This window comes from Ustilaginoidea virens, chromosome 6 (genome assembly GCF_000687475.1).
Source record: "Ustilaginoidea virens chromosome 6, complete sequence".
NCBI lineage: Eukaryota > Fungi > Ascomycota > Sordariomycetes > Hypocreales > Clavicipitaceae > Ustilaginoidea > Ustilaginoidea virens.
Window position 1 is genome coordinate 1011706 of NC_057321.1, and position 27520 is coordinate 1039225.

A 27520-nucleotide genomic window follows, 5' to 3' on the forward strand; every position below is an offset into this window, starting at 1 on the left:
CGCGCCGCGCGGCCGGCATTATACCGTACAGCCGGTATGTTGAATATCGCAGCCAAAACAAAGGGGCAAAAAGGGGGGGCAGTAAATATAGGAAAAAAAAAACGGCAAATACAGCATTAACCATAAGGAAATCCACCTACTTGCCATATATAACATCACCAATACCTTCCAAACGCAGTTAGATATTGACCGACCTCTTTACCCACCCTTCCATATGTATAACAGCCTTGTTTTGGTCGATAAAGGTCTTAAGGGCTTTATTAGGCGTTCCCTTAGTTATTGCGTTGGCAAGATTATTATTCCTATTGATCTAACGGATCTTATAAATCTCCTGGCGCTCGTATGACTGTCGTAGGGCCATAATATCTATTATAAGCCTCTTTTCCTTAGTAGTGCCTAGCTTGACTAGGCATTCGTACAGCGAAAACGAATCCATATATATAACCGTGGGGATCTTCGGCAATCCCAGCCTGCTGGTAATTATATTAAGGGTTGTGCCTATCGCATATGCGATATCGACCCCTTGCACTATGCTATACAGCTCCGAAGCGAGTGCGCTACGTGTTACCCGCTTACTCTTTGTAGAGCTGTAAGTAATGATATTACCGGTCAGCTGGAAGGCGTTATTCGCAGTATCTGCCTCATTCCTTAGTATAATCACGTAACCAATCTGGGAGCTTAAATCTTTATTGTTGGCAAAGGATCCGTCAATAAATATAAAGATCTTAGCTGTGGTAAGGGCTAAATTAATGTACCGTAAGCCACGATCCTGGTTATCGCGCTGCTATTAAAGGCGCTTATTTAACCTCGCGATATCCTTAGGGTCAGGCTGTTGATATTATGCCGCGATGGATAGGTCGAAAGACGCCTTAGGCTGGCAGACCGTAGCTATATAAGTACTGTGAGCGTATTGTTCGATATAATTGCGCTAGGCCGTAGGCGTATTCTTGTCGATAGTCGCGATCTTCTTATTTTGACCTTTCTGGCGTAATGTTATACCGTTAGTATTGGCCGTCAGTATATACCCGTTAAATATTAGGGGCACGGTTGGTGATAGCTTCGTCTTAGGCTTAGCATTAAAGCCTGCCTTAGTAAGCTCTAATTCTTCCCGTTGGAAGAAGGCATTGTTACTTAGGCCGAGGGTATCGTTAGTCTGTATTCCTATAATACCGAAGCATATGGTATCGCCAGTACGGTTAGTATTATTAGTGCGGTTATTACTGGCGGATATCAGCAAATAGGGGTTATAGGTTGAAGTAGTTATGCCTAACTTCTCACGATGGTGCCGGAAGTATGTCGCCCACTAGTGGGTGCCTGCCTTAGCTATTCCGTATAGTGGCTTCACTACTTCTATGATAGTATTATTAGGGTATTAGTGGGCTATTTACTTGGGTAGCTTGGTAATAATCGACCGATTGAGGGTAGTTAATAACTATATATAAGCCTATATGATATCCCGTATCTAAAGAAATAGGCCGTGGGAGCGTTATAATGAAGGGGCTATTGATATAAGTAACTGTTGATTAGCCTATTGGATTATAGGGGACTGAGTTAATATTAATCGTTTTTTATCGTTATTATGCCTTTGAATAATAAGCCTAGACTTCTCGTATGGCGTATCTGTGCCTTTACTCTTGATTTCTTGTATTATATATAAGTTAAATAGGCGTTAGGCTTTGTGTTAATCGATATTAAAGGTAATAAATCGGAATATATTACGGGCTTATAATGCTTCAATTTCTGTATGGTCTGATTGCTTAAAAGGGTCTCTAGGGGTTGTGATCTTGCCTTCCCGGCGTAATTGGCTAATAAGCTATAGGTCGGCCTGCTTTTTGGCGGTCAGGAAAGAGGCGTTAATAACGGTATTAGAAGCGATAGTATTAACGAGAGCCTCTTCTTAGTCCTTATTAATTATGACGTCGGATATTATATATGCTGGTAATGGTGATATTGGCTATAATGCCGGTATCTTAGCTAGGTTAGGGGTTAGCGATAATAATGCCGTGGCTGTAGATAGTCTATTAGGGGTCGGCGATAATATCGCAACTGCAGGTATTATTATAGCTAGAGGTGCGGCTGTAGCCGGTATCCTGACCTCTAGCCTGCTGGGGCGGGCCGGTCCTTCGGTATAGATGATATCTTTAGGATCGTCCGTATTAAGGTCGTGGTTATATGGTTTAATAACCGTTAACCGGAACTTGACCGGGCTATATAGCATCTGTATGATGTAGGTCTCACTATCGAGGCTGATTAGCCGGTACAGCCTATGCTATCCACCCTTTTCTCTCTATACCCGTATATCTGACTATAGGGGTAGTCGGTGGAGGGGCCGGGTATCTGGGCCGTTCCGTTAGGCGAGGGTATTGCGGACCTATCGCTTGGCGAGGCATTTCCTAGCTTTATTAGTAGCCTTTCGTAATATTAAGGCGTATTATAATACTAATAGGCTAGGCGGTAAGTTATCTATAAGTCGAGGATACGCTCTAAAGACTAATAATGTAGGTATTAGACCGTTAGGTCTAGCGGAATCGTTGATAGCTTTTATAGCGAGCTGTAATTTCTGTTCCTTTATTATTAAGTCGCCTACTTTGTTGTTAATAATGGTATAGGCTTGGCGTAATAGGGCGTGATATCTTTCGACTTTACTAATGCTGTTGTGGGCTTCTATAGGAATTTTATCTATATTGATAGATAGAAGCCGGGCATTATAGCGGAATTCGGCAGAGGCGAAGTTGGGTCTGGTATTATAAACTATCCAATCCGGCGGGCTAAGGTAAGTATCGATCTAGCATTCCTTAAGGGTATTCTAGATATCTTAGGCCTTCTATTTTTGTGGATCGAGGAACCTAGCTGCTTAGAAGCTTATTGCAGTATCTACGATATATAATACCGGCCGATTGTTAATGTAAAGGATGTCGACGATAATTTTGTAGTTGAATTGGCTAGTATTATTATCCTTAAGGGTGAATTTAAACCGGTTAGGTGCCTTTGCGTTTATCTAGTATTGATGGTATATATGGGTGATGCTTTCGATGATATTGCGGTTAATATCGTTATAATTAGCCTATTAAAGCAATTTGGAGAGCCTGTTGATAGAGGGGTGCCTGAATTAATGATAAAGCTAATGGATTTCCTATAATAAGAGGTGGAAGGCAGTAGTATCCGTGGTATTGAAAGTCTACTATAGATATCCCTATTTCCTGATAATTGGAACCTTAATATCCCCTTTAATAAGCAAGTTATTAATATTATCTAGCTTTATGCTTATCCTATCTATATCCGTAATAGAATAGAGAAAGGGGGTATTACTATTAAGAATATAGAAGGGGATATTGCCGAATATCATTGGGATATTTAATATACCAGAAGATATAGTAGAGCCTGCTCTAAAATTAATAGTATGCTGTTTATTTGTTGACTCGATCGTTAGAGATTTTATTACTCTCATTAGGGCTCTTACTTGCCTTATGCCTACTGTGGATAGGCCGGAGGCGCTGGTATCCGGGAGGATTCCGCGGAAGGTATATTTATTGTAATATTCTTCTTTTAGAAAGGTAGAACTCGGTAAGGGCATTTGGAAGGGGTTAATTTATAGGAAGGCATATCGGTATAATTTATCTTATAAGGCTTATAATATCTCGATAGATAAAGAAGGTGGCGGTTCTATTTGCATAGGGGCTAAAAAATACTAAGTGGCTGTGAATTATAGTGCAATAGCGTCCTCTGTATCCTAATATATAACCCCTGCCATTATGACTTCAATATCTTTAATAATATTATTAAAATCGGTATCTTTAAGGGCTTAGTCGGCAGTCCCTTCGTATTCCTATAGGAAAACGCGGAATTTTTTATTATTAGGAGCGGTCCGGTTAGAGTAGTTCTTTAGCTATTATGCCTTTAATTTTTGTTACTTTTTATTAGTATAGTTAGATGACTAATATCCTGATTTATTGTAAATGAAGTATCTTCTTTGACGGGGCCTAGCTAGAAAGGCGCGATTCTATTATTGCTATTGAGGGGGTCTGTATCGTTAGGGGCGTTAATACCGGTTGTGGGATTGACTATATCTACAATTTATGAATAACGCTATATTATTATTAATATCGTTAGTATCTTGATATTATTATTGAAGGAAATGATGCTATTGATTTATATGAATTGACTTATAGATAGAGAGGGATCGCTATAGGTTAGTGGCGAGGCCTTTAAATATAGAGGCATAGCGATATATGGCCTGGCTATACTTAGGGGTATCCCTTATAGCGTTAAGTATTTGCCGATGAAGCTCTATATTAGCTGTAAAGGGGGGAAAAAGACTATGATGTAGGCGCTAAAGTTCCTTTAGTAGGATATTAAGGTATTCTAGCTTTGATTTATTAGGATATTTTGCGATAGTTAATTAGAGTATTATTCTATTCTAATAGTGTAAATAGAATTGCTTTATGCTTTTATTTTCGAAATAGCTTTTAATTTTGCGGACTATATCGTTAAAAGTGAGGGTATTATGAATGCGTTCGATATTATCGAAGTAGTATATCTTAATATTGCCGATTAGTATGATTTGAAAAGCTCTGGCGAATATATAATCGGGTAGTCTTAGAAGGCGGTACTTACTCTTAAAGGATACTACCTTTAGTATAAAGAAGTCATCTATTTTGCCGCTATATCTATCCTCTGTACGATAGCTGTATAAGAGGTTAGATATCTTCTTCGAAATATTATTAAACCCGGCCTCTATATAGGCTCTTTAGGTATGATCTTCTTAGTGGTATTATTATTCTGGAGGGTATTCCGGAACGGCTTATCGGTAGCTTTATGGTAGGCTGGCGGGATCTCTGGCTGGGTTATCTTATAACCTGGGTTAGTCTAGGTTTACTAGTCCTCCCGTTAAGACGGTCTGTTTATTAGCTTGGGTAGGCCAATAGTACTGGGAGGGGTCTGGTGCTATGCCTATTTTTAGCATTATCGGGTGAGGCATTGGAGCCAATGGTTAAGGCATTCGGGCTTATAGGTTGTGGCTGCGATACTATAATTCGTGATATCTGGCATTAGGGGCAGCTGTTTTATTAATATTAGGGGCTTGCCTGGTGCCGCTAGTAGTGGTATATTGGGGAATATTAATATTGGTGGCTTAGAGGGTATCGCTAGCAACTTTAAGGGTATTGCCGTCGGCGCTCTCTATTAATTAAAGTATATTATTAGGGCCTATAACCTGACCTCTAGTCCTTATGGGCATATTATGATTCCGAGGGGCATTAGGATAGCCGCTTCGGCTAGCTCGGCTAGGGGTATAACCCCTAGGATAGAGTATTTAATCGGTCGGGCTATAGTTATTATCCGTTGAATGTTGCTATTGTCGGGAGCTTTCCCCTGTCTTAAATAGCGGCCTATTGTAAATAGGCGCTTTCCCTTTCTATTATAGCGGCTGGCCCCTTTCTTCTTTGGTAGGAATAGGGGCCTTCTTTAATGTAGATAGAGGGATGAGGGGTTGTTATGCCGTTGGTATTATAAAGTCCCTGGGGGTTGAAGGGGCTTATGAAGGTCTTCGCGAGGGTAATTACGAGGGTGTTCGTAAGGATATTTATGACGGTATCTATAAGGGTATTCGAATAATTATGGCGGGAAGTAAATTCCTCGAGCTTATAATAGAGGGGGCATTCTGGTTTATTTGTATCTCCCGTTCGGTATAAGTAGTAGGGACTGATTGTTCCCTATCTGGATTTAACCGGGATATAAAGGTTTTGCGTGCAAATTAGAGATCTATTTCCTCTTAAGGCTATTTAGGTATATGCTCTTATTGGAGATAGTAGGTAAGGGTCTTAACTGCTGACGATCCTATGCTTTTAATGTATACCCTATATTCCTATAGGGTTGTTTGGAATTCCCGTAGAAGCCGTTTATTGATACGGTTAAATAGCTCTTCGGTCTATTCCTTATAATTATTACGGAATTATTCCTATAGATCATCATCTATCTTATCGCCTGTTGTGTAGTTATTGATAAGGTAGGCAATACGATTGTGTAACTGTTCGTCTATGGCATTAGTAGGGTCAATCTGCCCTTTTAAATTGGCCTAGTCTTTTGTGATAGTATCGGCGTGAGGCCTAAGCCTTTCGGGTAGTAATCCCTCTATCGTGATGTTGATAGGGGTAGGCGTAAGTATTAGAAGGAAGTAATTAATAAAAGGAAGAAAGAAATAATTAATGAAAAGAAGGAAGGAAGGAAGTAAGGAAGAAGCAATAGTCGGGCAGGATATTATAGGCGTTCCGGTTGCTTATTTAACTATTAAATATAATGGTAAATAGGCTCTTTACCGTAGATGTTATTGCGGTTTAGGGTCGCTTGCGTAAGAACCCGCGTTTTGGCCTGCTAATTGTATTCACTGGCTGTTATACTATTAGTATGATATTTAGCGATTATTCCTTATGATAGACGAGTAGGGAAGGTTAGATACAATCAGTTTATCCTTTAGTTTGTGATATCTATAGCTGTTCCTCTGAATAGGCTAGATCATGTTCCTTATTAGCACGATTTGATTAAACCGTCTCTTCTTGCTAGTCCTAGCTAATCTGTGAAGTGAACTTTAACTTCACTAATCAGTATTAGTGTCACATTAAGGGGTACCTAGTTGTACGTAGGGTTATACGCGTGGTATTAAGTACTGTAAGGTCACCGGTCAAAGGTATGATTACTTCTTTGATTATGACTGACTAATTAAGAGGAAAGAAAGGAAGCAAAAGAGTAATTACACGATATGGCCTTTTTGTGCGTGCCGTAGTCACGTGCTTCGGCGCGGTCGGGCCGGACTGCCCGCGTGCCCTACCGGGCTCAGGGGCATAGGGGCAAAAGTGGCCACATCGTGCGTAACGGGTGTGCGCGGCACATTTGTCGCAATGTGCCCAATTGGTGCCTAATTAGGCACCTTGCGACAGCGATTCCGACAAAAAACGCTTAATTTGTATAGGAAAAAAAAAAGGTCTGCTCCTGCCTATATAAACGAAAAACCTATAAGCGTAGATTTTAGGGAAAGTTCCTCGCGCGCCGCCCCGCACCATACCAGCGCCCGACGGCACACCCTGGATTGATTGTACGTAGGGTTGCGCGCGTGGTATGATGTACCGGGTGGTTACGAAGCAACGGATTCTATTGCTTTACTTATGACTATCTAGAAAAGGTAGGAAAGGAAGCAAAAGAGGGGGGAATTACACAATATGGCCTCTTTTGTACGTGTGCCGTAGTCACGTGCATCGGCGTAGTCGGGCCGGGCCCGCGTGCCCTACCGGGAAAGGGGCTACATCGTGCGCAACGGTGCGCGACATATCCGTCGCAATGTGCCCAATTGGGCACACTGCGACAGCGATTCCGACACTTACAGTAAGTGCGCGCGGCCAAAGGGATATAGGTGTCAATTGTACCAAGTAAGAGTAACTTGGTATAATACAGACTCTTTTAGCCGTATGGTCAAGAGGTTAGGTTTTACCTGGCAATGTGCGCAGACACCCCCTTAGGCCCCTTTAGGCCACTTCGTTACAGAGTGAAATATTGTACAAAGGGACACCCTTAGACCCCCGAGACCCAGCGAGAGGAATTACACGTTCATCAGATCCTCTACGACTTTATTCACATTAGGCACCTTAGGGATGTGACTTTCGCGCTTCCTTTTCTTTTCCTTGCGCTTAGCTCCTTCGCCAGCCAGAAGCTTCATTTGGGCCACTCCCCCCGCAACCTTCGTGGCGACATATTCACCAGGTTCACGGGAGGTCCATTGAACCGGACCCAACGACTTCCCACCTGTAGCGTCCTCACAATCCCGGCAGGAGTGGGACTGGCCACAGAGGCGACAATTCCGCGGGCTCTCAGCAGTGATCAACCTCGTCTGTCCACAGATTTGCACTTGCTTTGAGACAAAGGGGACCTGCGATTCCCACATGATCTGGATGGGAGTTAGCACTGCTCTGAATTAGGGCTTACAGTGCATACGTACGGCGATAATTCCAGAGTACACCTTCTGCTGTAGGACTTGCCGAATAGCAAAATGGGCTTTAAGGCTGTGCAGCTCACGGAATAGAAAGACGTCTGCTGCAATATCCTCAATGCTATTCAGGGGTCCCACTGGTATAAACCACGACGACTTGGACTTAGGGCCGGCGATAACTCTAAAGGGCGCAACCATGATAGGGATGTTTCTCGAACGCGATGTGATCCGTTCGTTCTGTAGGATCGAGAGGGCTTGGTCCCTAGCAGCGGTGGAGTTATAGAGGGCAGCGACATAACTATTACCGCTGGCCGTGAGGGCTGCCAAGCCATCTTTCGCCCTGGACAATATGACGAGATCCTTTAATGCCTTGATTTGCTGCACCGTTTTCGGTTGCTCCTGGCGCGGAATAGTAAGAAAAAGGGCTCTGCCGGAGTTCGACAGTTGAACCCTGTCGGACTCCGAGATGCGGGTGAGTGTAGCAATCTGGCGCTCCTTGTCGGACTTAAGAGCCGGAGCGGACGATTCTGGGACCGGGGCTTGGACTTGAACCTGTTCCTCTAAGGCAGGAGCCTTACGTTTCCTATGCTTGGCCTTCTCTCTGGGGGGTTGGGGGGCAGGGGGGGTCGGAACTGCGACGTTCTTACCCTTCTTAGGGGCGGGGGCTTCGCGCGGGTTTTGCTTTTCAGCCGACTGCTTGTCCTTTTTCGCCACTGTTATCACATTAGTGATAGAGCATGACGGGTCTAATGAGTGGGATAGATGGTTTCTAGCGAGGTGCCGCCTAGAGAGTTGGGGATGCAGACGACTTGAGATTCCTTCTATGCGCTATTTGCTTCTGCAAGCTGTAAGGACATTTATTCTCTATAGCGCATCTGGGGGAAGGGTTCCCAACCTCTCAACTCCCAGGCGAGCCGAAATAAAGGGACATAGACTAGGGCCAGTGCGCGTAGGGAAGGGACAGTGCATAGTAACAATCCGCTATGACCAAGGTAGCTAGGCAATGGGGGACCAAGGACTCGCAGTGAGAGGATCTCGTTAAACAAAGTTAGAATTAGATTACCCATCTTGACTCACTTATTTATAAAATACCGCTCGGAGGGCTTGGGTTTTAAAGGTTGCGAATTGGGGGGGGGTAGTATATAACGAGTGGATGAGAAGGTGGTTGACTAGGTCTTGAATGCTTGACGAGGTCTACCATTCTCGCGGGGGGAGAGTCTCTTATTTATGCTCGCCTTCCTCTCGCTTAGCGATACCATCTTTAGGATTTCGGCGGCTTGCGGTGTTTGCCACTCTCAAAAGAAGCGGCGTGCTCGAGCAAACGTTTAAGAAAGCCGTTTTGTTTGTTCGAGCAAACGTCGTAGGAGAGTTTGACATCCGTTCCTAGGATTCACCGTTCGGTGCGTGCTGGCGTTTGTTGGGTTCGGGCACCCATCTAGGCCGAACCGCGCGGAGGTCCCAGCACCTGTGCATCAGAGTCGGCTTTCGCCTCCTCTGCGGCCCACGGTATCTAATCGTCTTCGATCCCCTAACTTTCGTTCCTAATTAATGAAAACATCCTTGGCAAATGCTTTCGCAGTAGTTAGTCTTCAATGTTTTTCCTGCCCTAACATCTTACATTCTGCACGCTTCCTAATATTCTTGGAGCTTCCGGCTGCTCCTGACTAGAGCCGTCGCACTGTGGCACCGTCTCTCGTCTCTGTAAAGAGTGTCGCAGCTCGTGCAGCCTTTTTCAGACGCCCATTATCAACCTCATCCTAGCAAGCGCCCTGGAACAAGTGTCATACGCGCTCATCAGTCCCCTCCGACCAATAATGCTTTTAAACGGTCAATATAACGAGAACCCTACTGCAATGCCGCTGCCGCTGCCGCTGCCGCTGCCGCTGCCGTCGTCACCGCCGTCACCGCCGCCACCGCCGCCAGTCACCGCCATCTCATCACCGCCATCCCGTCAACGGCCCCGTCGCCGGACCTCGGCCGCCTTATAAGCCCCCTTCGCTCGCACACCCGCATCTGCCTCGCCGTAATCCTCCCGTCAGACGCCAATCCAAGCAATGAAAGTCCTCCTCCACTCTCACTTCCCAGCCGGCCACGCCCTCCCCATGCAAGCCGTCGCCCAGGCGCTGACCTCGCGCGGCCACGCCGTCGTCTGGCTCACGTCGCGCGACAACGAGGCCCGCGTCGCCTTCACGGGCGCCCAGTTCGCCGCCACGCAGGCCGTCGCCGCCGTCGACGCCCCCCTCGCCAGGGACCACAGCTCGGGCGTCTTCCCCACGGCCTACAAGCACCTCGACGCCCGGCTCCTCGCCCAGGTCAGCGACTACCGCGAGGTGCTTGCTCGGTTCGCGCCCGACCTTGTCCTCGTGGATGTGTTTCCCCACGGCGCCCGGGCGCTGTACGACCTCGGGGAGGGTCCCGTCTTTGCCACGCTGGGCGTGATTCCCATGTACACGTCGCATCTGCGCGCTCCTCTGCCCAGCTCGGGAATGTGCCCGCCCGCACGGTGCCTGGCACGGGTGCAGAACGCGCTGCGTCAGCTCCTGAACCGCTGGCTTTGGCAGCCCTTGCACCTGGCCCCTGACCTGAACGCGCAGCGGGCACGGCTGGGACTGGCTCCGCTTCCGCCTCGAGAAGCACCCGAGTGGTTCGCGTACAGTCCGCATCTACACATCCAGGCGTCCTGTCCGTCCCTCGAGTTCAACCAGCTCCCCTGTTCTCCAGCACACGAGAAACACACCACCTTTGTCGGCCCGCTCGTCACCCGGACAGATGCCGACCCCTCCAAGCTCCCAGGTTGGTGGGCCGAGCTGCCAACCACGAGACAAATTGTCGGAATCACGCAGGGGACGCTCGCCATGGATCCCGCATCTCTCATAGTCCCCTCCATCCGAGCCCTCAAGGACCACGAGCAGCTTATTCTCGTCGTCGTGTCCCCGTACGTGCAAGACATCCAGGCCCGCGTGGGGAGCTGCCCAAACGTGCGGTACGCGGCCTGGCTGCCGTACGGGCTTCTTCTCCCGCGTCTCTCCCTGCTCATCACCAACGGAGGCTACGGCAGCGTCACCCAGGCGCTGTCGCATGGCGTTCCTCTGCTGTGCGCGGGGCAATCGGAGGACAAGAGGGACACGGCCGCCCGGGTGACGTTTTCCGGTGCGGGCGTCGACCTGAGGACGGACAACCCGTCGGCGGAAAGCGTGAGAGCGGCTGCCTGCGCGATACTCGGCGACGAGGCCTACAAAGCGAGGGCGCGACGCGTGGGCGACGAGCTTAATCGGCTGGGGGGAGCCGATGCCGCCTGCGATGCGTTAGAAGACTTGGTTCGGAGCACCAAGATATAAAGTGATTTGTGTTATTTAGACACAGGATGGCGGAAGAGGACACTGTTGCAGGCATCCATCCCCGTTAAGTCTGCTTTCCGGCTGGAAATCCTATACGCTCCCTCGGGCTCGGCGTAGACTTTTCCTCTTGCGTGGCCACATACGCCGATAAAGAGTAACCATGCCGGAGCCCGCGCGGACAAAAGCTCAGCACATCCATTGTGAAAGATGAGGCGCCCATATTCTTTGACTCGTCTCGCGCACTGAGCAAGATTTAAGCGTCTCGATGTCCTATTTGGCGCATAACTGGGCTTCGTAGTAGAGTGAGCGTAAAAATTGAATTCGTCTTCTCAGAGCCTTTATTTATTTGTTTTCCGGCGTTTCGGCGTCATGGCGTTTTCGCTTTATATTATACAATAGACCACCCTTTCACAGCAAAGCGTTGTTCGAGGGAAACATGTGGCATGAAGCAAAAACGCCATAACGTTAAAACGCCGGAAAACAAATAAGCAGAGGCTTTGATGAGACGAATTCTTTACATAGATACAAAACTTCGTTATGGTTCTCGTATAGGCACGAGTATAGATGTAAGAGTCAGGGGTACGTGGGAACCTCCGTCCCGGTGACGTATACTCACAGCCAACAGCCATCCTCAGCCTTCAAGATGGTGCCGAGGCAGGACGCACAGGAAAGCTACAGTGAACAGACACACCAGCAGGCCCTGGTACCTGTACGATTCTAGTGTGAGCATGATCTTCTTGGGCCAACTTTCTAGCTTGGATTCAGTAAAAGACAGCATGAGACGGCAACGGCAAAAGTGCAAAATGTGTGTTTGCTTCAACCACCAGGTCTACATTCTTCCTCCGCCGTCGTCTTTTCTCTCCCTGTGCGCACCAGGCTCCTCTGCGCCGCGGTCGTTGAAGAGCATTTCCTGGGCTACTGACGTCAGCATCAACTTGGACAAGAGGAGAACACAAAAAAAAAAAAAAAAAAAAAAAAAAAAAAGGAGCAAGAGGCAGACAGACTCACCGCTCCACAGCTCCGAATAAACGCCCGCCCGGTCAATCAGCTCTCGGTGCGTGCCCATCTCGGCCACCTTCCCCTCCTTGAGCACGATGATGAGATCCGAGTCGAAAATGGTTCGCAGGCGGTGGGCGACAAAGACGCTGGTGCGGCCCTTTTCCCTTAGAATGCCGTTGATGTTGCTCATGAGCGCCTGCTCCGTGTGCGTGTCCAACGCGCTGGTGGCTTCGTCAAAGAACAGCAGCGGCGGGTCCTTGAGCAGCAGCCTGCTCACCGCGAGGCGCTGCTTCTCGCCACCAGAGATCATCAAGCCCCGCTCGCCGACCTTGGTGCCGTAGCCGTCGGGAAAGCGCTCGATGGTGTCGTGGATGCGCGCGCGTTTCGCGGCCGCGACGACGTCCTCGAGGGGCGCGTCGACGAGCCCGTAGCGGATGTTGTGCTCGACGGTGTCGTTGAACAGCGGGGTGTCCTGGGGCACCACGCCGATTGACCTCCGGAGCGAGTCCACGCTGACGTCGCGGATGTCCTGGTCGTCAATCGTGATGCGGCCGCCCTGCACGTCGTACGAGCGGAAGAGGAGCCGCAGCAGCGTCGACTTGCCGCAGCCGCTGGGTCCGACAATGGCAACCTTCTTGCCGGCCGGGATGGTCAGGGACATGTTCCTCAGGATGGGCCGGGCGGGGTGGTAGCCAAACGTGACGTCTTCAAACTTGATTTCCCCCCCGCGCGTGAGGGCCAGCGGCCGGGCGTCTGGCTTGTCCGCGATGCTGACGTTCACCTTTTGCAGGCTGAAGAGCGTCTCCATGTCGAGCAGCGACTGGCGCAGCTCCCGATACACGGAGCCGAGGAAGTTGAGGGGGACCGAGAGCTGGAAGACGAGCTGGTTGACCATGACGAGGTCGCCGACCGTCAGGGATCCGGCGGCGACCCCGTCGGCCGCCAGATACATCATGGCGGTCAGGGCCGACGAGAATATGATGTTCTGCCCGCTGTTGAGCAGCGCGAGCGACGTGGCCACCTTGATGGAGCTCCTCTCGTAGTCCCGCAGCGCCTTGTCGTAGCGGGCCACCTCGAACCTCTCGTTGTTGAAGTGCTTGACGGCCTCGTAGTTGATGAGGGAGTCCACGGCCACCGTCGAGGCCCTGTTGTCGGCGGCGTTGGCCTGCCTCCGAAACTTTGTGCGCCAAGCCGTCGTCCAGATGGTAAAGGCAGTGTAGCCGACCATTGTCAGGGCGGTGATGGCGGCGAACTTGGCGCCGTACTGCCACGTCAGGATACCGCACACCAGGCCGATCTCCAGCGCCGTCGGTATGATGTGGAACACCATGCTGGTCAGCAGGAAGCTGATGCCTTTGGTGCCCCTGTCGATGGCCCTGGTCAGGCCGCCCGTCTGCTTGGAAAGATGGAAGCTCAGGTCGAGCCGCAGCAGATGGTCGAAGACGTTGCGCGCCACGCGCCGAATGGCCTTTTGCGCGACGGACGCAAACACTGCGTTTCGGAGCTCCTGGAAGACGGTGGCGCCTATTCTCGCGGCGCCATACGCTACGATGACGCTTCCCGCGGCCGCGGCGGCGGTCCCGCCGACGGCCGCGAAGTCAATATTCATCGAGTCCACGATGCTCTTGAAATAAAACGGCACCTGGACGTTGAGCAGCTTGGCTCCGAGGAGCAGCGACACCGCCGCGCCCACGCGCAACTTGGTGCCGAGGCTGTCCTTTGGCCAGAGGTAGCGGGTCATTTCCCTGATGATGGCCCAGTCGGCCTTGCGCTGCTCCGCCGCCGACTTGTCCACCCCCATCGACTCGAGCGGATCGCGATTTTCTTTCGGCTGAGCCGCGTCGGAGGCAGCTTTCTTTCCGGGCATCTGTTTGCGGCCAAGGGGAGCTGGGGCTGCTGCTCGAAAAGGTCGAGCGCGTGCCGACGCGCTTGGTCGTTGAGGAAGCCATGGCGCGCGCGCGCCGTCGTGAGCTTCCCAGAAACGGCACCGGGGGCAAAGAATCGACGGCCGCGGCAACAACCGCGGTATCATGGTGCGTTCTTACTTGTCCCCTCTCCTAGAGCGCGGCGGCCATTGCGGTAAAGGGAAACAAAAAAAAAAAAAAGGTCCAAGGAGGCGAGCGGCACTTTGTTGTCGGGGACTATTTAGGAGCTGTGGGTGGCGGCGGGGTGCTTGGGCGTCTCGTCTCGTCTCGTCTCGTCTCGTCTCGGTTGGATCGACGAGGCTGGAGGGAACACGACGGCAAAACAATGCACACGGGCGGCAAGCTGGACAACTGAGTTGAGTTCCGACGCTCCAGTCCCATGCCCGACGAGGTTTATCAGAGCTTGCATCCAGAATCCCATCAAGGTGCCGCGAGCCGCACGTGTCGGCGGGGATACCGGTGGATTCGTATGTGTCGGGAATGTTCGGCTACGAATGTGGCACATGTAACCGAGGGAACAGTAGCCCCTTAGGGTTACCCCCGTGCCCACTATAAATAGCTGGTGACCTGAGTATTGTTGAGTCAATACAGGTCAACCTTTACCAATATACCGCTTTCTCTCCCTGCTTCCTGACATGGTAGCAATTGTGTAAATAACACAGCAACCTCTTTCTTATCCTATTATTAGGTGCCACAGCACTATATCGTTCGATATCTAAGATTATGCTACAGCTACCGCTCTTCTCGGATAACCATTGAGGTGTGACAGTGGATTCCGGCTGAATCTATTGAAACCTCGTGTTGTTGTTATACTCGTGTGGCCTCCCACAACAAAGGAAGCTATTCGGAAGATCGCGATATCCTTCGTAGTTCATTTGTGATTGACCTGTTCAGTCAGATTATCAGCCTTTTGTGCCCTAAACATTACAGACAGCAAAGATGGGTGCCGATACGGTTGACTACAACAAACCTGCGTACATCCTAACATCCCGATACGAATGGGATATCTGGTATAATTATATTCGGAGCGAGGCTCAGGCAAGGAAGATATGGGATTTCATTGATCCTGATCAAGCGGTAATCCTTAACAAACCTGAGGACGTTGCGCTCCAACGGTATCGACCTATTCCGGTACCATCGTCGGTATCGATATCAGAAGAAACACCAACGGAAGGCGGCCCTTCTAGCAATACTAGGGCAGCTTCGGCGTCAAGGGCAATATCTACAGCAACGCGAAGCTATTCGCAGCTAGACCAACAGCCAGAAGACCCGAACAATTTTTTCAAACGGAGACAAGTCCCAGACGGCCTAGGCCTTAATGAATGGGTTACTTACGTCAATGCTTTATCAAGGAATGACCGGCACGATTATACCGAGCTAGAACGGGCCCTTTCTAAATATATAGAGTGGTTCAATACGACCCTCGGCCCGGAATTCCAGCAGATAACGGCGATGAGGTCGATGATAAGGGATAAATTACGCATACTTGTTGAGCGGGTACAGCCGGTAAAGACCGCTATTACTGAGCATATTATACAGCGATTCCTTCAGGTCATGGAACGGAATCTCAACAAATATAACGTTTTAGAATGGCTTAGTGAAGTGTTGACTATTTACGACCGACTGGAACAAAATAGCTCGATCCTCCTAGCCGGGAATGAGCCTGCTAATATATTAGCGAAAGCCCTCTCTCAGAAGTATCCTAGCATCCAGGATGATATCGATCGGGAAATTATCAGAGCCGAAAAACTAGGGCAATATATTGACTTTCGTGAGATTATCAAAGATGCAAGGCAGCAGGTAGAGCTTCAAGAAAAAAGGAATATCAATAATAAAGGGAAGCATACCGCATTTGCCGTTAAAGGAAAGCCTTCGTTGAAGGCCGCCGCCGGCCCTGGTGATAATACCGGTACAGCCTCAGCTTCAGCTTTAAAGGAACCATCGTCAGAATTAAAGCCCTGCAAATACTGTGAGCTATCACATATAAAGAAGAAGGGTGCGCATTATAAGAGCTGTTGGGCTCTTACTCCTTCTCTAGCGCCCGAAAAGTTCCGCTTAAAGATTCGGAAGGAAACCAAGAAGGCCGCAATAGAAAAGATGAAGCAGGAAAGCAAGGAAGTGCAAGCTGCATTCAAGGCCTTCCAGGACCAGCAAAAGGAGGATGACGACGATGATAATAATAACTCGACTAAATCAAAGGGAAAGGAAAAGGATAAGCGCGCCTATACCGCAGAGGCCTTTTCCGCAGGATCCTTTTCTAACGAGTCTCCTACTTCACGGGCTTGTATCATCGTTAATAGTGGTGCAACGGCACATATATTCAACGACGAAAAGTGGTTTCTGCACATCGATGATGCTATCGATCAGCATATTCGAGGTATATCGGGCACTACTAAGGTCCAAGGTGTTGGAACCGTTCGAATCGTGCTGGAAGATGGACAAATCGTCACTTTTGCCGACGTTCTATACGTTCCAGGGATATTCGTCAATATTCTTTCCGAATTATTGATGAAGAAGAAAGGATTGTATTGGAACACCGAGACTGATAGAATTTACCACAGGCAAGGAAAAAAGCAAGAAAATATCTTTCAGATCCGCCGAATCGAAGAGAAACCCTGCATTTTGTATCAGGCAGGCGGAAACGATGTGCCTGTGAGCGAATTTCTCACGAGGGCTCGGAATTTCGAAGAACCTGATGAATAGGCCTATTTGGCTCGAGGGGACAGTCGCCAGCCGAAGATTTCGATAAAAACACCTTATGCTATATGGCACGCCCGATTTGGGCACCTAGGAAGGGATCCGATAGATTATATCTTCAAGGATGTGTTAAATATGCCTCCTGAGTAGGAAAAATCGGATTATGAGGTTTATAGCAGCGTGAAAATTACGCAGCAGATTTCACGATGCCCACAAGAGGCATCAATGCCTCAGGAACCCTTAAGGTCGTATCTTTTGACCTTTTCGTATAGTCACCTACTTTCAACGGTGACAAATATATCGCGTTGTTTACCTGCCGATTCACGGGAATAAGGTCAATATTCACAATACCTAGGAAATCAGACCTTCCGGGTTGTTGGTTGACCTTCGAGCATCGGGTTCTACGCCTGTATGATGTGCAAATCGCGATGGTTATCTCTGATAATGAAACAGCGCTCTAGACATCACGAAGTCGGGAAGAAGCCAAACAGAAAGGCATCGTGCTTCGGTTATCGAGCCCTAGTTACCAATATTAGAACGGTTATGCTGAACGTTCTGGGGGGGTGTTGAAGACGAAGATGTCGCTTTTGAGCACTCAAGCAGGATTCCCCGAGGAATTATGGCCTGTTACAGCAGAAGCTGCTGGTTTAACTCAAACCATGTCACATTCGATGAGTCGATCTTCTACAAGGATGAGGAACAGTTACCGATACCAGCCAAACAGAGGGAGGACCTAAACACCTTCATCAGTGACGTTAAGGAAACCCCTATTGTGGATGACTTCGAGCTTGTTGCGTCAGGGAATCTGATTGAGAACCCCTTTACTGATGAAGCTGCTAATCAGGGCACTACGCCAATTGACACGATTAAGGCTATTAACACTATTGACGATACCCCTCAACCTACCGCTATTGACTTGAAGGTCATGGACTACCCCGAAGAGTCGATCGCTCAAGCATTACTTCCTTCCCCGCTATTTTCGCCCGAGCCGGACGATCAGACCGAGCCGATGCCTCCCCTCGATGATATATTCTGTGTCAGAGTTGACAATATTGAAAGGAAGGCTTATGAGGTCTTTATGGCAGCTATCATGAAGCCGTTGGCGATGATGGAAGCCCCTTATATCACGAACATGCCTAAGGAGCCAGCGATATAGAGGGAGCTTCGAAAGCACCCCAAGCGCGAGGAATTTATTGCGGCCGCCAAGGAAGAATACGGCATAATCACCAATGGGGAGATTGGGTGTATCATTCGTCGGAATGATTCATCTATAGACCCTAGGATCAAGCCATTGGACCTGAAGTGGGTGTTCGCCTACAAATAGGACCAAGATGGCTTCCTCACCGGTTATAAGGCCCGATTATGTGTTCGTGGTGATCAACAACCTTTCGACCTTCGTAATACCCGGGCTGCCGCGCTTGCGGCACGCACTTTTCGCCTCCTGATGGCCCTTACGTGTTATTTTGACCTGGATACGCACCAATACGACTTTGTCACAGCCTTTCTGAATGCACCACTTGACGAGACTGTCTATTGCAAGCGGTTGTATTCAACAACAGCGCCTCCACCGCTCTTCTTGCTACGGTATGATGATTTCTATCGTTCTATTTGCTATCTTATTTTCTATGGGAATTGGCTATGTAGCAGGATATGCTCGATAAAGCATATCCGGGGGGGGTGTGTCGGCGGGGATACCGGTGGATTTGTATGTGTCGGGAATGTTCGGCTACGAATGTGGCACATGTAACCGAGGGAACAGTAGCCCCTTAGGGTTACCCCCGTGCCCACTATATATAGCTGGTGACCTGAGTATTGTTGAGTCAATGCAGGTCAACCTTTACCAATATACCGCTTTCTCTCCCTGCTTCCTGACAGCACGCCATATGCGGGACTCGTGGCGTCACTGTTGCGGCCTCAGGCAGCAGCACCGAGCATGAGCCATATCAACGTGGTCGTCCGTACAAAGCTCGAGGGCTTCGTAAATTTTATTCATGTCCTCGTTGTCCGCGATAGGAAAAATTCGCCAAACGCCGTGCCCCAAGGATACCCCTGGCTCGCTTCTCCTTGCCAGCCACCGGCTTCGCCTCGTTGTGGTTTTACTACTTTGCATCTGCGTTGTTGATATCCCGCCTCCTGATCCACACTTTGATGGGATTCTTTGGGTACCTCGTAGCCGCCCGCTTGTACGTCTCTGGCTCTCCCCAGCTCCCACCCTCGGGAGGCATCATGTCATAGAGCGAAATGATCGTGGACGAGTAGAGCAGCATCTCGCGCAGCGCGAATGCGCGACCTTTGCACATGCTGGGGCCGGCGCCTGCAAAGGTCATGGTCAGTCTACGGAGCAAAACCCCCCCTTCATTGCCGCAGGCAGAAGAAACCTACCGTATGGCCTCAATGTGCCGAGCTCCACCGTCTGCACACTGCGACCGACGTCGTCCTTTCTTTGCTTCAGGAACCTTTCATGGTGCCACTCGTTGGGGTTGGGGAAAAAGTTGGCGTCAAACTGGTGCAGCTCGTGAGCCATGTGAACCATGTCCCCCTTTTGCAGCAAATACCCCTCGGCACGTTTGCTCCTTGTCTCCAGCACAACATCCTCCGTCAAGCACCTCACCGCCCATATGCCGGTATACACACGAAGGGTTTCGAGATACGCTGCCTTGAGTTGCGGGCACTTGTGTATCAGGCCCTCCACGTCCAGGTGTACCAGCTCCGGAGCCAGCCAAACCGCTGATCCGAAGCCGTTTTCGGGTTGCGCCACTTTGACAAACGGGGCAACCTCTTGGCGAATAGCTTCGAGTAGCACCGCATCCCTGTACAGCTCAAACAGCAACCACGTGATGAGCGGGTTTGCGTTGGCGTTCATGGCCCAGGCCAAGGCTACATCGCATGACGCTCGAGCCTCGAGAGAGAGGCCGTGGTTTCGGAACAGCTGGATGCGGGACTTGACAAACGTGCTGACGTTTTCCATGTCTTGCCACCTGTTGCCAGCGTCTTCCCCGTCTTCCCCTCTGAGATGCTTGTCCATGGCGGCCTCAAACTCGCGAGTGCGCATCAGCATCTGTCGCCGAGCTGCTCTGGCTCGGCGAAGCCTGGGCCACGGTATCCAGCCCGGAAGCTTGGCGGCAAGCAGAACCAAGCCCTCGTCCAGGATCCAGAGTAGATGCCAGAATTCGGGGAAGTTCTCGACAAAATCAGTGCCAAACAGAGCTGGGTTGGCGGTTCGGGCGACAAAGTTGCGCACCAGCAACATCAGGTCGGCCTCGACAAAGGTCTCGCCTTTGCTGCCGTTTACCAAATCAGCACCGGCAGCCCTCTCCCAGTCTGTCTGGTCTGCGGCCGACGAGCTAAAGGTAACCAGCTCCGAGATGTGAGCCTTGACCTGGTCAATCATGGCACTGACCAAACTGCTCAAGCCGGGGTCGGACAGCATGTGCTTGAACAGATCGGGTGTCTCGTGGGCAAGTTTGCTGTAGGTGGTCTGGTCTTGTCTGCGAAGACCAAAGCTCGCCGTAAGCATACGAGCAGCAAGCCATTTCTCATCGACAGATCGCGGTCGATTCCACAGGGTGCTAGCGAGAGCGGGCGAGTGAATGATGTGGTTGGTCCTGCCCATCAATATCAATGAGAATATGCCGTCAGGGTATCTCTTTGTTAGCCCGGCGAGAAAGCCAGCCCTGTTGAACAAGAACTGAGGGCAGTGTCGCACAAGGGGCAGCCAACAGCCTGGCACGGAGGGTGGTTGAAGGGTGGTGCCATGCCGGTGATTCGAAGATGACGCGCTGAAGAAGGAGATGAGCACAGCCAAGACGGCAGTCAGGGTGAGTAGCGTTGAGACGACTTGATGCTTGGATAGGAAGTCGAGCAGCAGCTGCGATGGGCCGCCGAGGCTTTCCCAGGAGAATGCCATGCGCAGCAACGAGAAAACGGCACAAGCCAGAGGAGGGGGGCGAGCTTCTATATGTCAAAGCAAGGTGAATGCATTCGGCGGACAGGGTCGACGATGGTCATTCATCCGCGGCTTTGTGATGTGAAACAAGAAGCTTCCGTGAGCAAAGGAGTGAGATGTTGGACGGCAGATATGCTGGGTGAGCAGACACGACTTGCCAAGGCATGACAACGGCTTTGCGCAAAGCTGCGATGCTTGCATCACGCATGTGCGCAGATGCTAAAGCATTGGAGGATCTTTTGTTGGCTCCTTCCCTCTTGGAAATCGAATGCCAGCCTGTGACGCCTGTGACTGCCCCAAGTGTAACTCCTTGGCGGCACAGAGTCGTGGCACAGAACATGGGCTGGTACCCAAGGTACCTTACCTATATTAGGTACCCAGATAGGTACCCCAGGTATGCCGTCGTTTGATGCGGCGGCAGTTACAAACCAGACCTTACTTGGGTATGTGTGTACTTTGAATACCTTCTGGCTGCCAACAGAACATCGCCTTGCCTGACGCTCTTTTCTTCCCTGCAAATACGTCTGGTGCTTGCCAGAATCCAAGCCGTTGGGCTCTTCAGCAGGTTGGAGCACATAACCCCAGCCGCCTTCGTGCCCTTGACACTGCCCCTCGACATGGCAAGTTTCACCACAGCTTTCACCACAGCTCTCCGAGCCCTAAACAAACAGAAAATCGTACGCTACGGGGTACATCAGTAGGCTAGAGGATAGTTTAATAGTACTAGGGTGCCGCTGAATTCTTCAGTGTGAAAGGCACAGGGAAAGCGGAGTAGCCAGGCGGGTAAATATTAGCCTTTTTTACTACTCTTTTTACTGCTTTTTTTACTACCTTATTTACCTTTACCGCTTTTTTACTGTTTTTTTACTGCCTTACTTTACCGCCTTTTTACTGCCTTTTTTACTGCCTTATTTTACCATCTTTTACTGCCGTATTTTACCGCCTTTGCCCTGCCGTTTTACTATCTTACTTTACTGTCGTTTTTACTACCCTTTTTACCGCCTTTTTACTGCCTCACTTCACCGCCTTTTACTGCCATTTTTACAGTCTTATTTTACTGTATTTGTTGATAGGAACTCGGTATACCCAGTTGTACGTAGGGTCGCGCGCGTGGTATGATGTACCGGGTGATCACCAAGTAAAGGATTATATTACTTTACTAATGACTATCTAAGAAAGTAGGAAAAGGAAGCAAAAGAGAGGATTACACGATGTGGCCTCTTTTGTGTGCGTGCCGTAGTCACGTGCATCGGCGAGGTCGGGCCGGGCTGCCCGCGTTCCCTACCGGGCACAGGGGCAAAAGTGGCCACATCGTGCGCAGCGGTTGCGCGGCATATCCGTCGCAATGTGCCCAATTGGGCACCTTGCGACAGCGATTCCGACACTGGCAGCTTCTCTTTTTATAGAAGCAAACATCGGAATCGCTAGGATGTAAGGCGCACACATAGAAAGAAAAGTGCGGCGCGGTCTCGGCAGGTTGTGCCGCCGATAACGCTGTCGCGGCCGGCGTCATACCGTACATCCGGTGTGTTGAATATCGCGGCCAAAACAAAGGGGCAAAAAAGGGGCAGCAGTAAACGCAGTAAAAAGGGCAGCATTGCACACAACATTGAACATAGGAAAATCCACACACTTGCCACCCATGATATCACCAATCACACCCAAATGCAGTCAGACATTGACTGGCCTCTTTACCCACCCTTCCACACGTATAATAGCCTGATTGCGGTCGACGAAGGTCTCAAGGGCTTTATTCGGCGTTCCCTTAGTTATTGCATCGGCGAGATTATCATTCCCGTTGATCCAACGGATCTCATATATCTCCCGGCGCTCGTATGACTGTCGCAGGGCCATGATATCTATCATAAGCCTTTTCTCCTTGGTGGTGCCTAGCTTGATAAGGCATTCGTATAGCGAAAACGAATCCGTACACACAACCATAGGGATCTTCGGCAATCCCAGCCTGCTGGTAATCATGTTGAGGGTCGTGCCTATCGTATATGCGATATCGACCCCTTATACCATACTATATAGCTCCGAAGCGAGTGCGCTGCGCATTACACGCTTACTTTTTGTAGAGCTGTAAGTAATGATATTACCGGTCAGCAGGAAAGCGTTAGCGTTATCCGTAGGATTATCCTCTTCATTCCCTAGCACAATGACGTAGCCAATCTGGGAGCTTAAATCTTTATTGTTGGCAAAGGATCCGTCAATAAATACAAAGAGTTTGGCTGTAGTAAGGGCCAGATTAATGTACCGTAAGCCACGATCCTGGTTATCGCGCTGCTATTAAAGGCGCTTATTCAACCTCGCGATATCCTCAGGGTCAGGTTGCTGGTATTGTGCCGCGACAGATAGGTCAAAAGAGGCTTCGGGCTGGCAGACCGTAGCCACGTAAGCGCCACGAGCGCGTTGTTCGACATAATTACGCTAGGCTGTGGGCGTATTCTTGTCGATAGTCGTGATCTTCTTACTTTGACCTTTCTGGCATAAGGTCATGCCGTCACTATTGGCTGTCAATATGCATCCGTTGAATATCAGGGGCACGGTTGGCGATAGCCTTGTCTTGGGCTTGGCATTGAAGCCTGCCTTGGTGAGCTTTAATTCTTCCCGTTGGAAGAAGGCATCGTCACTCAGTCCGAGGGTATCGTTAGTCTGCATACCTACGATACCGAAGCATATAGTATCGCCAGTATGGTCAGTATCATTAGTACGGTCGTTACTAGCAGATATCAGCAAACAAGGGTCGTAGGTTGAAGTGGTCATGCCCAACTTCTCGCGATGGTGCCGGAAGTATATTGCCCACCAGTGGGTGCCTGCCTCAGCTATTCCGTATAGTGGCTTTACCACTTCCATGATCGTATTATCGGGGTATTGATGCGCTATCTGCTTAGGTAGCTTGGCGATAATCGATCTGTTGAGGGTGGTGGATGACTATACGTAAGCCTGTGTGATATCACGTATCCAGAGGAATAAGCCGTGAGAGCGTTATAGTGATGGGGCCAATGATATAAGTAACCGTTGATTAGCCCGTTGGATTGTAGGGGACTGAGTCAATATCAATCGCTTCTCATCATCACTATGCCCTTATATAACAAGCCTAGACTTCTTATACGGGGTATCTGTGCCTTTGCCTTTGATTTCTCGTACCATGCGTGAGTTGAATAGACGCTGGGTTCCATATTGACTGATATCAAAGGTGACGAATCTGAATATATTACGGGCCTGCAGTGCTTCTATCTCTGTACGGTCAGACTGCTCAAAAGGGTCTCCGGGGGTTGTGATCTTCCCTTCCCGGCGTAATTGGCTAGCAAGCTGGAGGTCGGCTTACTCTTTCGCGGTCAGGAAAGAGACGTCAATAACGGTATTAGAAGCGATAGTATTGACGAGAGCCTCTTCTTGGTCCTCATTGATCATGACGTCGGATACCACCCTTGCTGGTGATGGTGATAGTGGCCTGGCTTGATCAGACCCAGTGGCTGGTGACGGATATGTCGCGGCTGCAGGTGTTGATGATGTCGCGACTGCAGGTATCATCGATGATGTCGCGACTGCAGGTATCATCGATGATGTCGTGGCTGTAGGTATCATCGCGGCTGGAGGTGCGGCTGCAGCCGGTATCCTGACTTCTAGCCTGCCGGGGCGGGCCGGGCCTTCGGCATAGACGATATCTTCGGCATCGTCGGCAGCGGGATCGCTATCAAGGTCGTGGTTATAAGGCTTGACGACCGTTGACCGGAACTTGACGGGGCCATGTGGCATCTGCACGATGCAGGTCTCACCATCGAGGCTGATTAGCCGGTACGGCCCGTGCCATCCACCCTTTTCTCTCCATACCCGTACGTCGGACTATAGGGGTAGTCGGTGGATAGGCCACGTGTCCGGGCCGTCCCGTTGGGCGAGGACATCGTGGACCTGGCGCTTGGCGAGGCATTTCCTAGCTTCATCAGTGGCTTTTCGTAACGTCAAGGCACATTGTAATACTGATAAGCTAGGGGGTGAGTCATCCGTGAGTCGAGGATATGCTCCAAAGACTAGTAACGTGGGTACTAGGCCGTTAGGCCCAGCAGAATCATTAACGGCTTTAATAGCTAGCTGTAATTTCTGTTCCCTTGTTAAGAGGTCACCTATTTCTTTGTTGACAATAGTATAGGCTCTGCGTAATGGGGCGTGATATCTTTCGACTTTGCTAATGCTGTGGTAGGCTTACACAGGGACTTCATCCACATTGATAGATAAAAGTCGGGCATTATAACGGAATTCGGCAGAGGCAAAATTTGGTCCGGCATCGTGGACTATCCAATCCGGCGGGCCAAGATATGTATCGATCCAGTATTCCTTAAGGGCATTCCAAACGTCTCGGGCCTTCTATCTTTGTGGATCAAGGAATCTAGCTGCCTGGAAGCTTGTGCCGCGACAAGCTTCCAGGCAGCCAGATTCCTTGATCCACAAGGGCAGAAGGCCCACGATGTTTGGAATGCCCTCAAGGAATGCTGGATCGATACATACCTCGGCCCGCCAGATTGGATAGTTCACGATGCCGGCCCAAACTTCGCCTCTGCTGAATTCCGCTATCACGCCCGGCTTCTATCTATCAATGTGGATGAAATTCCTGTAGAAGCCCACAACAGCATTGGCAAAGTCGAGAGATATCACGCCCCATTACGCCGAGCCTATAAAATCGTCAACGACGAAGTAGGCGACCTAATAACAAAGGAACAGAAATTACAGCTTGCTGTAAAGGCTGTCAACGATTCCGCTGGACCCAACGGTCTAGTGCCTACGTTATTAGTCTTTGGAGCATATCCTCGACTCACGGATGACTCACCCCCTAGCTTATCAGTATCACAACGTGCCTTGACGTTACGAAAAGCCACTGATGAAGCTAGGAAATGCCTCGCCAAGCGCCAGGTCCACGATGCCCTCGCCCAACGGAACGGCCCGGACACGTGGCCTATCCACCGACTACCCTGTCCTCATTGATCATGACGTCGGATACCACCCTTGCTGGTGATGGTGATACTGGCCGTAACGCCGGTATCCTGGCTGGGTCAGGGTCAGGGGTTGGCGACGATGATGTCGCGGCTGCAGGTAGTCTGTCAGGGGCAGGCGATGATGTCGCGGCTGCAGGTAGTCTGTCAGGGGCAGGCGATGATGTCGCGGCTGCAGGTATCATCGCGGCTGGAGGTGCGGCTGCAGCCGGTATCCTGACTTCTAGCCTGCCGGGGCGGGCCGGGCCTTCGGCATAGACGATATCTTCGGGATCGTCGGCAGCGGGGTTGCTATCACGGTCGGGGTCGTGGTTATATGGCTTGACGACCGTTGACCGGAACTTGACTGGGCCATGAGGCATTTGCACAATATAGGTCTCACCATTGAGGCTGACTAGCCGGTACGGCCCGTGCCAGCTACCTTTCTCTCGCTATACCCGTATGTCGGACTGTAGGGGTAGTCGGTGGATAGGCCACGTGTCCGAGCCGTTCCGTTGGGCGAGGGCATCGCGTACCTGACGCCTAGCGAGGCATTTCCTAGCTTCGTCAGTAGCCTTCCGTAACGTTAAGGCGCGTTATGATACTAATAAGCTAGGGGGTGAGTCATCCGTAAGTCGGGGATATGCTCCAAAGACTAGTAACGTGGGTACTAGGCCGTTAGGCCCAGCAGAATTATTAACGGCTTTAATAGCTAGCTGTAATTTCTGTTCCCTTGTGAAGAGGTCACCTATTTCTTTGTTGACAATAGTATAGGCTCTGCGTAATGGGGCGTGATATCTTTCGACTTTGCTAATGCTGTGGTGGGCTTACACAGGGACTTTATCTATATTGATAGATAAAAGTCGGGCGTTATGACGGAATTCGGCAGAGGCAAAATTTGGTCCGGCATCGTGGACTATCTAATCCGGCGGGCTAAGATATGTATCGATCCAGCATTCCTTAAGGGCATTCTAAACGTCTCGGGCCTTCTATCTTTATGGATTAAGGAATCTAGCTGCCTAGAAGCTTGTCGCGGCATCTATAATGTGCAATACCGGCCGATTATCAATGTGAAGGATATCGACGATAATTTTGTAGTTGAATTGGTAAGTATCGTCATCCTTAAGGGTGAATTTAAATCGGCTGGGTGCCTTTGCGTTTATCTGGCATTGATGGCATATGTGGGTGATACTCTCGATAATGTTGCGGTCGATATCATTATAACCGGCCCTTTGAAGCAATTTAGTAAGCCTATTGATGGAGGGATGCCCGAATCGACGATATAGCTGACGGATTTCCTGTGACGATAGGTGGAAGGCTGCAGTATCTATAGCATTAAGAGTCCACCATAGATGTCCCCATTTCCTGATAATAGGGACCTTAATATCCCCTTTGATAAGCAGGTTATCAATATTATTAAGCTTTACGCCTATCCTATCCATATCTGTGATAGAATAAAGGAAGGGGGTGCCGCTGTCAAGGACGTGGAAGGGGATATTCCCAAATATCATTAGGACGTTCAGTATGCCGGAAGATGTGGCAGAGCCTGCGTCGAAGTTCACCGTGTGCTTCTTATTAGTCGTCTCGATAGTCAGGGACTTCATCAATTTCATCAGGGCTTTTGCTTGACCTAGGCCTGCTGTAGATGGGCCGGAGGCGCCGGTATCCGG

General features: G+C 49.9%; 8 protein-coding genes across 8 annotated transcripts; 3 read left to right on the plus strand and 5 right to left on the minus strand.

Annotated features, from left to right (window-relative positions):
• Positions 1-7588: 7588 nt before the first annotated feature.
• Positions 7589-9042, minus strand: UV8b_07197 (uncharacterized protein; the record flags this gene model as incomplete). Its single annotated transcript, XM_043144694.1, has 3 exons — positions 7589-7933; positions 7985-8688; positions 9039-9042. The coding sequence occupies 3 exons, from the start codon at positions 9040-9042 to the stop codon at positions 7589-7591; spliced, it is 1053 nt and encodes a 350-aa protein (XP_043000629.1).
• A 987-nt stretch (positions 9043-10029) lies between these two features.
• On the plus strand, positions 10030-11313 carry UV8b_07198 (uncharacterized protein; the record flags this gene model as incomplete). Its single annotated transcript, XM_043144695.1, has 1 exon — positions 10030-11313. The coding sequence occupies one exon, from the start codon at positions 10030-10032 to the stop codon at positions 11311-11313; it is 1284 nt and encodes a 427-aa protein (XP_043000630.1).
• Positions 11314-12142: 829 nt separating this feature from the next.
• On the minus strand, positions 12143-14344 carry UV8b_07199 (uncharacterized protein; the record flags this gene model as incomplete). The annotated part of the gene is made up of 2 exons (XM_043144696.1): positions 12143-12228; positions 12322-14344. 2 exons carry the CDS (start codon positions 14342-14344, stop codon positions 12143-12145), a joined length of 2109 nt encoding a protein of 702 aa, XP_043000631.1.
• Positions 14345-15176: 832 nt separating this feature from the next.
• Positions 15177-16940, plus strand: UV8b_07200 (uncharacterized protein; the record flags this gene model as incomplete). Its single annotated transcript, XM_043144697.1, has 1 exon — positions 15177-16940. The coding sequence occupies one exon, from the start codon at positions 15177-15179 to the stop codon at positions 16938-16940; it is 1764 nt and encodes a 587-aa protein (XP_043000632.1).
• Positions 16941-17553: 613 nt separating this feature from the next.
• Positions 17554-18090, plus strand: UV8b_07201 (uncharacterized protein; the record flags this gene model as incomplete). Its single annotated transcript, XM_043144698.1, has 1 exon — positions 17554-18090. One exon carries the CDS (start codon positions 17554-17556, stop codon positions 18088-18090), a length of 537 nt encoding a protein of 178 aa, XP_043000633.1.
• Positions 18091-19033: 943 nt separating this feature from the next.
• On the minus strand, positions 19034-20841 carry UV8b_07202 (uncharacterized protein; the record flags this gene model as incomplete). The annotated part of the gene is made up of 2 exons (XM_043144699.1): positions 19034-19248; positions 19317-20841. 2 exons carry the CDS (start codon positions 20839-20841, stop codon positions 19034-19036), a joined length of 1740 nt encoding a protein of 579 aa, XP_043000634.1.
• A 3366-nt stretch (positions 20842-24207) lies between these two features.
• On the minus strand, positions 24208-24642 carry UV8b_07203 (uncharacterized protein; the record flags this gene model as incomplete). Its single annotated transcript, XM_043144700.1, has 1 exon — positions 24208-24642. One exon carries the CDS (start codon positions 24640-24642, stop codon positions 24208-24210), a length of 435 nt encoding a protein of 144 aa, XP_043000635.1.
• Positions 24643-25834: 1192 nt separating this feature from the next.
• On the minus strand, positions 25835-26233 carry UV8b_07204 (uncharacterized protein; the record flags this gene model as incomplete). Its single annotated transcript, XM_043144701.1, has 1 exon — positions 25835-26233. One exon carries the CDS (start codon positions 26231-26233, stop codon positions 25835-25837), a length of 399 nt encoding a protein of 132 aa, XP_043000636.1.
• Between the last annotated feature and the right edge of the window lie 1287 nt (positions 26234-27520).